Genomic DNA, 13,127 nt, shown 5'->3' on the forward strand with positions numbered 1-13,127 from the left:
TCATTGCTTTAGAACTTGGCCGGCTGAGCTCCAGGGTGAAACTATAGACGCAGCATTATTAAAAAATGGTGGGGGGGGGGGGATATTAAGGTTGCTGATTACAACAGCGGGCGGTCTCTCCTACACACACACATACATATTAAGTGCTGTGGGAGCCACTGTAGCTTATAGAATCTACATAATCTCAGCTCATCAAGTGTATAGTAGAATAGATTGCAGTGTGAGTATTCACATGGAGCTGCTGGGAGTTAATCAACTTTGTTCGAGCCACATAAGAGTTAAACTAAGCGATGTAAACTTTAAATTTACAAGACAGGGTATTGTAAAATAAGGACAATCACTGTGTTTACTGCTAAATCTGTCTTGCTTATATGATAGTCACCAAAAGCACTAGCAAAATCAGCCTTATTTCGTCCAGAAACATAGTGGATTACTGGCTTTTACATCTTTCTATAGCAACCTAGTTATCTGCCAATGACCTCCAAAGGCTCTCTAATATCCAATTAACATTTTGCAATAGTTAAAAAAATGATTCGTCATCATATCTATTCATTTAACGTGAAGCTGGTAGACCAGCAACTCCAGTGTTCTGCGGGGTAAAATGACCGTTTATATCAAAGGAGTCTGGTGGTAAGCTAAGCTAAATAGCTTGAGAGTGGTATCAATCTTCTCATCTAACTTTCAACAAGAAAACAAATTCCTCTGATAAGGTCAGACCATCGTTTATTATGAAATTAACAAATTTTCCTTCCTCCTCAGCTCCATCTGTATGACATAGATACCGCCGTGAAGACCACGCTGCTGAGTTTCTGCTCATACGTCCAGTGGGTGCCTGGCAGCGACGTGGTGATCGCCCAGAACAGAGGAAACCTCTGCATCTGGTACAGCATCGACAGCCCAGAGAGCATCACCATGTTCCCCATCAAGGTGATTGATTTGTTCTCTTTGTTGTTGTGTGTGTGTATCTGTTTGTTCTCCATCAGGTTACATATTTACATGACTGAAAGGGTTATAAAATATGTGATTCCACAATAAAATAGGGCAAATATTGGCCTTTTTCATCTTTTCATTTGACCCTCATGTCTTTCAAACAGCATCAGTTTGTAAATCACACTTTCCATAAAATAACTGTAGTCTCCAAACCCACGTTGAGGGTTAGTTTGTCAGTTGTAGTTCTCCTTATGATGAGTAAACTACCAAAACAACTTGTTTTAGTAAATGTACTTAGTTACATTTCACCACTCTCTAACTTTAAATTGGTTTCACTTGTCTTTGTCAGGGAGACATTGTGGATCTAGAAAGAGTCGAAGGGAAGACGGATGTGATCGTGACGGAGGGCGTCAACACTGTGACGTACACACTGGACGAAGGCCTCATCGAGTTTGGTACTGCTATTGATGATGGGGATTATGACAGGTAAGTTTAGACTACTTTGACAGATACTAGACAAAAAATCAGCCCATCACTGTCGTCATTGTGGAGTTGAACATCCGTCCGGCCTCCTGACTACTTGCTGCTTTCCTGGGTCAGAGTCCCCGTCACAGCAGGGTGAGCAGAACAGGCCAGATGTCCTTTTATCCAGCAGCTTCCTCCAGCTCTTCTTGAGGGTTTCCTCAGAGCTCTCAGGCCAGCTGGGAGGCAAAGTCTCCTCAGTGTGTCGTGATTTGAACACCTCCAAAGTGATACTCTCACATCATCCTAACTGACCTCTCTCAGTTTGGAGGAGCCGCAGCTGAACTCTTCACTGTAGCTCTGAACTGTGTCACACGAGGCCGACCACCTTTTAAGAGGACTTTGGTGACTTGTACTTGTATTTCTGGTAAGAGAATGACCTCCGGTAATACAGGGCATCTTGATAAAGTGTTAAAAGCATTACAAAAAGGCCTTAAAAGGTATTAAAAAGTCTTACATTTAATTTACAAAAGTCTTAAACATTTACTCTTGCTTGCTGTAGGCAGTTATATTAGTTATACAATTTTTTGTGACCAATTGTGGGCTAGATAGATGGATGGATGGATGGATAAATAGATAGATGGATAGATAGATAGATATATAGATAGATGATAGATGGATGGATAGATGATAGATAGATAGATAGATAGATGGATAGATGATGGATGGATGGATAGATGATGGATGGATGGATAGATGATGGATGGATGATAAATAGATAGAAGAAGTTTGTGACCCGAAGTTTGTGACCCGGCAGCCATGTTGAGATCAGTTGAGGAAATACCAAGCACCGCCCACCAGCCTGAGCACAGCCAATAGGAACGCTCTCTCTCTCTGAAATGACCTGTGATTGGCCAAAGTCCCCCCGTCTACGGCTAGATTTTCTAAAGCCTGAAAACAGCAGAAATCTCGTTCTCTCTCAGAATACTTGAAATTACAATTTGCTGAAAGGTTATTATGGAATTATTGCCCAATGATGCCAAAAAACTTCTGCCTACTGAAGCTTTAAATTGCATTCTTCGAGGTATTAAAAAGCTCTTGGATTTAACTTGCTGCAGAAAGCCTGTAAGAGAACAAAGACTGACTGATTAAGAAAGAGCTTTGTCTTGACTCAACTGCCTCCTCACCGGGGCTCTGTGTTGGCGAGAATCTGGCGATACGATATGCATCATAATAATGATGACAATCTCTAATTGGTGGCTACTTAGAGGGCTCTGTATTTTTACATTTGTGTTTGAGTTGTCATGTTGTCATACTGCATGTCACACTGCATCTGTGTTGACAGAGCCACGGCATTCCTTGAGACTCTGGAGATGTCACCAGAGACTGAAGCCATGTGGAAGACGCTCAGCAAGCTGGCTCTGGAGGCTCACCAGCTGCACATCGCAGAAAGGTCAGCAAGACGCACACACACAACCTTGCAAGCTAATGTCCGACGTGACTCTGAGCTAATTACATTCTTTATCAGTCTTCATTGTACACGAGACTTATCTTTGTTACTGAAGAGAAAGGAGACAACAAGGACACCTGGAATGAAAAAGCACACTTTTGGACACACGTATAAGTGCACGCACACACACACACACAAACACACACACAGACACACACACACAGCAGATGACTGTGTCCCTGCCTGACCTCCCTCTGTAACTTCATTAATCATCAAAGACAGTTTTTTTAATAATAAGCATTTTCTCTCTCTTTCTCTCATTCTCTCTCTCTCTCTCTCTCTCTCTCTCTCTATCTCTCTATCTCTCTATCTCTCTCTCTCTCTCTCTCTCTCTCCATCTTAATTTCTCTCTGTTTTGAGAAACTTTTCAAATTTGAATTCTCTGTCATTAATAATGCATAATGCTGTTCGTTAGGCATCGGCTTGATTTGCATAAATCATGAAATTGGGGGAAGAAACGTTTTTGTCTGTAGTGGGTAATGTTAATGAGGGAGGGAAGCGAGAAAGAGTCAGACACAAGGAGTTTTTTAAACTTTTTTTTTCTTTCATGACTTGTTCATTAATCTGATGCAACTGTTCAGAGAGAGTTGGTAATAACGCGGCCCAATGCTAAGATGAGCCTGTTCATTTCTCAGTGTATCTAAAGGCTAATTAGACAAAAGCTCTAATTTATCTCAGTTCATTAAATGAACAGTTTCTCAGAGCTTTGACCCGCCGGTGTTACTATCGCTCTTTCTCCCTCTACAGTATTTTTATTACATGTTTGCTCTCTCTTTGTTATCTTTTCCAGGTGTTTTGCCGCGTTGGGCGACGTCTCAACTGTGCGTTTCCTCCACCAAACAAACCAGATCGCCGACAAAGTTTCACAGGAAATGGTGTGATTCATATCAGCACAGACACAAGACACAATATTGGAGATATATACAACACATACAGAGTTTTGAGGGTATAAAAATATTTTTGGAATAAGTGGCTAGTTACCAGCAGTGGTGGAATTTACTTACTTTAATTTACTTCAAAGATTTATGCTTCTCATGGTGGAAATGGAAAAAAGACCAAAACTCTCCACTGGAATCGTTGAATATCAGTGATTGCTTTGCAATTTACACAAGGAAATTAGACATTGTTATTCTGCACCGTTGCAATTCTTTAAATGCCATAAAACTGATTACATTTTCTCAACAGAGTACAAACTCAGTTATCAGAGGAGTGTGTGTTTCACTGTGTGTGTGTTTTGCTTTTGACCAGGGAGGAAATGGAACAGCGTTTTTCCAAGTCCAAGCCCATGTGGCAATGCTGGACAAGAACTTTAAACTGGCTGAGATGCACTACATGGAACAGGTTGGTGACAAGCCTCATACAGCCAAACCTTGAGTACACACCTGCTTAAAATATTTATATATATATATATATAGATATATATTTATTAGGGTTGTCGCAAACGCAAATTTGTTTCAACACCACTAAATCCATTGGTACCAACCATGTCATACTAGCTTGTCGGGAAGGAGGTTAAATAACGCTCCAAACTTACGCAAAAAGTTGTCGAGGAAAAACTTGCATGGTCATTTTCAAAGAGGTCCCTTGACCTCTGACCTCAAGATATGTGAATGTAAATGGGTTGTATGGGTACCCACGAGTCTCCCCTTTACAGACATGCCCACTTTATGATAATCACATGCCGTTTTGGGCAAGTCATAGTCAAGTCAGCACACTGACACACTGACAGCTGTTGTTGCCTGTTGGGCTGCAGTTTACCATGTTATGATTCGAGCATATTTTTTTATGTTAAATGCAGTACCTGTGAGGGTTTCTTTGTCATTGTTTTGTGTTGTTAATTGATTTCCAATAATAAATATATACATACATTTGCATAAAGCAGCATATTTGTCCACTCTCATGTTGATAAGAGGATTAAACACTTGACAAATCTCCCTTTAAGGTACATTTTGAATATATAAAAAAATTTGTTAATTTGCATTTATCACGATTAAATATTTTAATCGATTGACAGCCCTCATATTTATCTACCTGTATATAATATGTTTAATTGATTACCGATTCATTTTACAATAAGCCAAATGCAAAATTCAGCAAGTCGTTTTCTTCAGCAGCATTTGAATAGGTGTGATTTCAAGAGCAATAACACCTGTGATTGGTCAGATGAATTGGGACTTGAATTCACCAGATCAGAAGCTCTAAATGCAGTGTATCAATATCACACCCGTACGCTTTATTACTCGCAGTAGTCCAGATTTTAATAGTGATAATTATATATTTGTGCAGCACTGAGTCAATTGTTCTAATCTCGTTTTCTGCAGAATTCCATCGATGAAGCAATAGAGATGTACCAGGAGCTCCACATGTGGGACGACTGCATCGCTGTGGCTGAAGCCAAGGTAATAACCACCACACTAAATTTATACTTTGCATTTTACCTGAGGGAGATTTTGTTCTCACTGTCTGTTGTTGCATACTGGCATACTACTCACCCTGGACAATAAACTGAGCTTTGAACAACACCACTGACATCCACAAACACTGCCAACAAAGACTCTCTGCCATCCAAAACCTCACAGCACTTTCTGTTGCCCCCCCCCCCACCTTCTGCTGCTGCTCTACAAACGGATAATTCAACCCATTCTCCTCTATTGTTCCCCCTCTTTCTTTACCATGATAACTGCCTCCAATAGGAACAAATTGGTATTTCCTCAACTGATCTCAACATGGTCACACACTTTCTCATTTTACAGCTAAACAGTACACTACAAGATGTTTCTGAAAACATTTGAGGCGAGAAATAGGCATTACTGTCACAGAATATTGATTCATATTTGATCAGCGCTGCCTAGTTTGACCGTTTGAACAAATTAATCTGTTTAGATTATACATTTTTAGAAATTTATTGACATATAGCCTATTATATCTTCTTAGAGCCCGAGCTAACATCTTCAAATTGCTTATTTCCAATTGACAAGTCACAGATATTAAATGTACAATAACATATGAAACAGTGAAAAGCAGCAAATCAAAGTGAAAATTCAACATTTTTGCTTGATAAATGGCTTAAAGAAGATTTTTTTAATTGTTGTCAAGTCAATTTATTTTCTCTCAATTCTCTCAATTGACTAATAGTTCCAGCACTAGATTTGAACTGACTGTAAATCTAACATAGCAACGACCCCACTCTCAACCGTAGGGCCACCCGGAGCTGGACAGCCTGCGAGGGAACTACTACCAGTGGTTAACGGTGACGGGTCAAGACGAGAAGGCTGGCGAGGTGAAAGAGAGCGAGGGAGACTTCCAGGGTGCCATCAACCTCTACCTGAAGGCAGGACTGCCGGCTAAAGCCGCCCGACTGGCCATCAGCCATCCGGAGATCACCAACAACAGCGACACCGTCAGCCGCATCGCCGCCAGCCTCATCAAGGGAGAGTTTTATGAGAGGGTGAGTTGACGCTATCGTCGATCACAGATGTCTGTACTGGTGAATCTCATCCTTTCTCCTTCTTTTCACCTCATCTTCTTCTTTTCTAATAACAAATGCCAGGAGAGGAGAGGTATCAGCAGAGGAACAGTATTACATTCTGTCTCCCTCCATCTGTCTCTTATTTCTCTTTCTGTAGCTATTTGTCTGAGAACTCAGTTCTCCTCCTCGAGCCATCTGTGTTTATGTAACAGGTGGGAAAGAGAGAACCAAACTTCAGAACAAAATGTGTTGCTGAATCCTGATGGTGTAGGGCTTCATCAATTTAGGTGTTTGATGGTCAATATGGATGCTGGTTATGTGTAATGTGCTGGTAAACTTCAACTAACGATTATTTTCATTGTCGATTAATGTTTTGATTATTTTCTCGATAACTGATTGCTTGTTTGGTCTATAAAATGTCAGAAAATGGTGAAAAACGTCGATCAGTGTTTCCCAAAGCCCAAGATGACGTCCTCAAATGCCTTGTTTTTTTCCAAAACTCAAAGATATTCAGTTTACTGTCATAGAGAAGTAAAGAAACCAGAAAATATTCACATTTAAGAAGCTGGAATCAGAGAATTAAAAAATACTCAAATTGATTAGTTGGCGATTGATTTAATAGTTGTTTTCTATCACAAGCTTGTCTTTGTCTCCGGACAGCCCAGAATAAAAGTGCACAAAAGTATGTGTCACGGTGTCCACATACTTTTGACCATATAGTTTCCATTCTTAACAGCCCTGAACAACCCTGACCCAGCAATATTGGATTTCCCTAACGTGTCAATTTGTCTTAATAAATTGATATTCTCTATGTGTTCTGACCAGGCAGGAGATCTGTATGAGAAGATCAGAAACAACCAGAGAGCTTTGGAGTGCTACTGCAAAGGAGGTGCCTTCAGGAAAGGTAAATCAATGACGTGTAGATGGCATGAATATGTTTAACTTATATTATGAATATAACATTGCCAACAAAACGTAACATTACCATAAAATTGCCATTTTTGCAATGGTCAGTCCACCACTTTGGACTGAAATATCTCAACAACTACAAGATGGATTGGTAGTAAATTTGGTGCATACCTTCATGGCTACCAGAGGATGAATCCTAATAACTTTGGTGATCGTTTGACTTTTCATCTAGCGCCACCATCAGGTCAAAATTCATATTGGCCGAATCCTTTGATTTATGACCTGCAAAACTAATGACATTCCCATCAGTCTCAGCTGTACTTTGTGTTATTAGCAAATATTAGCATTCTAACATGCTAAAGTAAGACGGTAAACATGGTAAACATTACACATACTTAACATCATAGACTGTATATAAGAAGTGGACGTAGTCACCGTGACGTCACCCATTGGTTTGTGGACTGCCGTTTTGAAGCCTCGAGTTCGTCATTTTGGTCGTCGCCATGTTGTTTTTTTGCAACCAGAAGTGACGCGAGAGGGTTGAGCTAAATACAACCGAATGCTCACTAAGACATTTTTAGGTGACCAAAATGTTAAGATTAACTTTGATGAACTGAAAACACACTGTGAAAGTGCCGTGGTAGTGACCTGTCAATCACAAGGTAGCCACGCCCTAAAGCATACCAACAGGTGGATGTATGTTGTTGAGTTGGAGTGTAGGTATACAGTATTATTAAATAAAGTTTCTGCTTCCTGTAGCGGTGGAGCTGGCTCGCCTCGCCTTCCCTGCTGAGGTGGTGAAACTGGAGGAGGCCTGGGGAGACTACCTCGTCCAGCAGAAACAGATGGACGCCGCCATCAACCACTTCATTGAAGCCGGGTATGTAGTGGAGAGGAGTGAAGAGACAAAGATTTGGGCAGATGGAGAAGAGGAAAGATGACACATAAAGAAAAAAAAAAAAATCCAACAGAGGCAGCCAATAGTTCTTTAAATCATCACCAGGACCATAATAGATATCTTTAAACATGATTATATTCCCCAAAAATACCAAATAAAGACAGGTCATCAGCGCCCAGATTTGTATTCTTTCCAGGTTGAAAAAGCATCTGAAATTTTCACTGAGAGAAGCTAAAACTCTCCACAGAAACAAAGGTTTTAAAAATACTACTTCCACTGGTAATTTGTTTTGCGAGTAAAGTTTGTGCCTCAATCTTAATAATATTATTTGGTTTAAATTAAATCCCAACCTAAGTTAATTTGGAACTTGGCTGTCTCTCCATTCTGTCCTACTGTCAACCAAGTGTTGGTGGAGCAGCCTAATTAGTGTTTGCACACATAATCTACATTTCAGAGTTGATGCTTATTATATGAAATTATTATATGGATACACACAACATTAAAATTCTGCGTGTTCTCTTTCTCCGGTCCGCTCTTAGCTGCACGATTAAAGCTATCGAGGCGGCAATCGCAGCTCGTCAGTGGAAGAAGGCCGTCCACATCCTGGAGTTGCAGGAGGATTCATCAGCAGGGATATACTATGTGAAGATAGCTCAATACTACGCCTCCATGCAGGATTATGAGGTGAGAGAGGAGGGACAAGGTATAAGGTACATGGGGGGGGATTAGACACCTATGAAATCAACCCCAAATCTAAAGTGGCATGTTCTCAGTGAGTGATAAAATGGCCAAAGTAACCAGTTATTTCTGGACCCATACTTTTGGTAGTTTAACAGATCGGCTGATATAAGTGTTGGTCACCATGCACTATAAGATTGATTTTTTTCGGATCTGACTCCAGCTCAGCAACCAAGCAGCAGACAGACACAGTTAGCAACTAGCTGGTGATCATAGTGGAGCACTGAGCAGCTAAAGAGTGAGATATTTTTCTCAGGAGTTGGTGGAGACCAAAAGTAGAGCTAAAAGGGGAGTGAAAATTGGACTTTTGTCAGGTCGGCAGAAACACAACTCCAAATGACTGCTAATGTTGCTCTGTGTCTGCTGAATGTAGAGCTGCAACGATTAGTCGACTAATCGATTAGTCGATCGACAGAAAAATAATCGGCAAAGTAATTTTTCATGTAAAAATGGCAGAAAATACTGCCTCTCAAATATGGAGATTTCCTGCTTTCCCCTGTTTTATATCATATTAAGCTGAAAATCTTTGGATTTTGTTTATCTTTGGGACATTTAAAGATATTACCTTGGACTTTGACAAACTAGGGTGGACATTTTTCACTATTTTCTGACATTTTATCTGACATTTATTACCAAACGATTAATTGATTAATCTAGAAAATAACCGTCAGGTTTAATGAAAATAGGTCGAGCTCTAGCTGAATGCCTGAATAGGTTACAGTTTGCATGATGAGTATATAAGTAGTGGTAACCTAATTTGGACTTCTATTAATAGACCCTCTTTTTCCCCATATATACCGTATATACAAGCCTAAATATTGGTACTTGGCTTTGTGGTTAGTTGAGCACCTGATATTTGTTTTGCTCCCTGAACACAACATCGGACAGTAAGATGGAGGCAGCCAGAGGGATAAAGTTGGCAGTGATATTTTGCCACCAGCAATTAATTTCTGCACATCTCTCTGGAATGTATACATTCACCCATGACACACACACACACACACACACATACACGTACACACAACCTAGTGCACATTTCAACCATAAAGTGAGAGCCCAGGAACAGCTTTAGTTCGGTCTCCATGGAGCAGCGTGGGCTGCGTTTGCTCCAGGGTGCTTTGGCAATAACGACAAGTTGGATGGTTGTTACAATAGTTTTAATAATTGCCTAAATACCAGAAATGCAGATTAAAAGGAGAAGAGAAACAGGAATCTGGTATAAATACAAAGAAAAGAGAGGCGACGATGACGATGGTGGTGAGGCGCAGTGTGCTCTGCTCATTCTGATGAGCTCAGCTGAGCCAAACAGCCTCCACAGACTGCCAGCCTCTGAAAATAGCCGGCCATTTCAGTCTGTTTGCTCTATGGGCACATTCACAGGAAGTAATTAAGATAACAAGCTCTTTGCTTTCCAACTTGTGGAAGTTGCAGGAAAGTATAATTCAGTGCAAACTAAAACAATGGAGGAAGCTCACACACCTGTGATTCAATACAAAAAGTATCACCAAAGAAAACAATGACTAAACGTTTTTTAATCAGAATGAACCAGCACATACATTTGTTTCATTGATGCCAATGTTAGAACAGGTTCAATGGAAAATACATTTTGCCTTTACGTAGCAGAGATCTATTCACTCTGAAGTCCTGAATGTTTCCCTTTTCTCTCGCTCCAATCTCTCCTAAATTCCATTAACAGAGTAGAGGTAGCTGTTCCTAATTTAGTTTTATAAATGTGTTTGTGCTCTGTTTATCCTGCAGGAATGCTATTTTAATATATTAATGTGCTGTGGATATGTCAGAAGGTTTTTTATTTTCAAATGTCCGTCCCAAAATGATGTAAAATATGAGCTTCTATATAGAGATCTTATGATATTCAGACTGTATTTTTATATTTTCTGTGTGTATGTTGTGTGTTTATGTCCTGTAGGTGGCAGAGCAGCTATTTGTGAAAGGAGGTCACATCAAAGATGCTATAGACATGTACACTACAGCAGGACGCTGGGAGGAGGCTCATAAGGTTAGTATGGACACAAACTACACAAACAATATGTAAAAATAAAGGGAGACCAATTTGGATTATTGTGGTCAATTAATACATTTAAATTAAACTTTCCACGAATATACAATTTGACTTTCTGAAGGCTAAAATGTATAGTTTTTTTTTTTTTGGAACAACACATTTAACCACCATTGTGCTCAGAGTTTCATACTTGTAAAGTATCAGTAATATGATAATCAACATATTCCTGTTTGCAAAAAGAATAAATAAAATTAAATAATAAAATATGTTAAAATTAAATTAATTAATTAATTAATTAATTAAACAGTAAAAAATATAATTTTAAAATAAAATAAATAAATTGAAACAATAATAATAAAAAAAAATACAAAAGACAATAATAACCAAGGGATGATAAGATAGACAACACTTTCCACTAATATACAATTTGACCTTCTGAGGGCTAAATTGTATAGGTTTTACATTTTTCCCCTTTTCCTAATCTTGTCAAAGTACTACAACACATTGAACCACCATAATGCTCAGAATCTTATAAAATATCAGTAATATGATAATCAACATATTCCTGTTTGCAAAAAGAAAAAAATAATTAATTATTAAATTAAATAATAAAATATATTAATATTTATTAAATTAATTAAATTAAACAATACAAATATATATATATATATACTATTAAAATAAAATATGATGACTAAATTGAATTCACAGTAAAAAATATTACCAAAGACAATAATAACCAAGGGATGATAAGATAGACAAGAAGGATAGTAATGAATATTTGATCCCAAATATGTCACAGTGAATGATAATCATATAATAAAGAGTATTTTTTAAGAGGATATTTTGGCCCCTGATATTGAAAGCTATTAAAAAAAATTAATTAAATAAAGCCATGGTTATTTTGTTTGCAGTTGGCAGTGGAGTGTATGACGGAGGAAGAGGTTATGGCGTTGTACGTAAGCAGAGCCCAGGAGCTGGAGAGAGATGGCAAGTTCAAGGAGGCCGAGAGGTAAATGGAGATTTATTTATAGCAATTTGTCGCATCATCATCATCATCGGCTGCTGGAAGCATGAGAATGGAGTGAGGCGAAGTAACACGACTGTTTGATGTTTGTAGTAACTACAGCAAGAAAAATGATGAAAACCGTATTTGACGGTTGACAGGTGGAAATTTCAGACCCTCAGTCAAACTGTCTGTCTTGACTGAAGTCCTTTGACACCAGCACTTGTTCAAAAAACAAACAGTTCAGTTAATAATGGTTGCCTCTGTGTGTGTGTGTGTATGTGCAGGCTGTTTGCCACCGTGAAGCAGCCTGACCTCGCTATAACCATGTACAAGAAGAACCGCATGTTTGATGATGTAATTCGCCTGGTGGCCAAACATCACCCTGACCTGCTGACAGAGACCCACCTGCACCTGGCCAAGGTACGTTACTGTAATGTCTTGATAGCAAGAATGAATTAGCCTGATAATCAGACGGAGGATCCTGACATTGTGTTCATCATGTTAGCTGATTTCTTGTTGGGAGGTGATTTGTCTTCCCTGACCTAACCTATCAGTAACAAACGACCATCCCGTGGCCATCATTTTCAATCGACACAGAAGCTGCGGAACGGGTTGCTAGGAGCAGTTATCTTATTCACCCATAGACTGTATATAAGAAGTGGATGTAGTCACTATGACGTCACCCATTGGTTGGTGGACTGCAGTTTTGAAGCCTCGAGTTTGGCATTATGGCCATCGCCAATCTTGGTGCCATCGCAAGGTAACCCCGCCCTAAAGCATACCCTGCTTTATGGTCTATTTGACTCTAAATGGGACCATAATTTACTAAATGAACATCATGCTGTATTGAAGAAGACTTGAAACTAGTGATTGAGACCATAAATTCATGTTTACAATGTTTACTGAGGTAATAAATCAAGTGAGAAGTAGGCTCATTTTCTCATAGACTTCTATACAATCAGACTTCTTTTTGAAACCAGAGGAGTCGCCCCCTGCTGGCTATTAGAAAGAATGCAAGTTTAAGGCACTTTAGAGACACGGAGGTTGCTGTCTGTTTTAACCACAGCATAAGAAATATGCTTATTTAAGAGTCGATATTTCTGTAAGTGGACTTAAACTTATGCAGCTGTGTCGAAGTCATCCAAGCTTGAAGCCATCATTGTGTCTCTTACTTCTTTTCAT

At 39.2% G+C, this 13,127-nt stretch overlaps 1 protein-coding gene across 1 annotated transcript in view; it reads left to right on the forward strand.

Moving 5' to 3' along the window:
* The window catches only part of ift172 (intraflagellar transport 172), a 39,857-nt gene that overhangs the window by 12,051 nt on the left and 14,679 nt on the right, over nt 1-13,127 (forward strand). Inside the window, exons 16-28 of the mRNA XM_074616032.1 lie at nt 760-927; nt 1,280-1,416; nt 2,738-2,845; nt 3,693-3,777; nt 4,151-4,243; nt 5,224-5,301; nt 6,102-6,350; nt 7,197-7,275; nt 8,040-8,160; nt 8,718-8,862; nt 10,844-10,933; nt 11,851-11,948; nt 12,230-12,365. Of these exons, the coding sequence (XP_074472133.1) occupies nt 760-927; nt 1,280-1,416; nt 2,738-2,845; nt 3,693-3,777; nt 4,151-4,243; nt 5,224-5,301; nt 6,102-6,350; nt 7,197-7,275; nt 8,040-8,160; nt 8,718-8,862; nt 10,844-10,933; nt 11,851-11,948; nt 12,230-12,365 (1,587 nt within the window). The remainder of the gene's footprint in view (nt 1-759; nt 928-1,279; nt 1,417-2,737; nt 2,846-3,692; nt 3,778-4,150; nt 4,244-5,223; nt 5,302-6,101; nt 6,351-7,196; nt 7,276-8,039; nt 8,161-8,717; nt 8,863-10,843; nt 10,934-11,850; nt 11,949-12,229; nt 12,366-13,127) is intronic.

Source organism: Sebastes fasciatus, chromosome 18 (genome assembly GCF_043250625.1).
Source record: "Sebastes fasciatus isolate fSebFas1 chromosome 18, fSebFas1.pri, whole genome shotgun sequence".
Lineage (NCBI taxonomy): Eukaryota > Metazoa > Chordata > Actinopteri > Perciformes > Sebastidae > Sebastes > Sebastes fasciatus.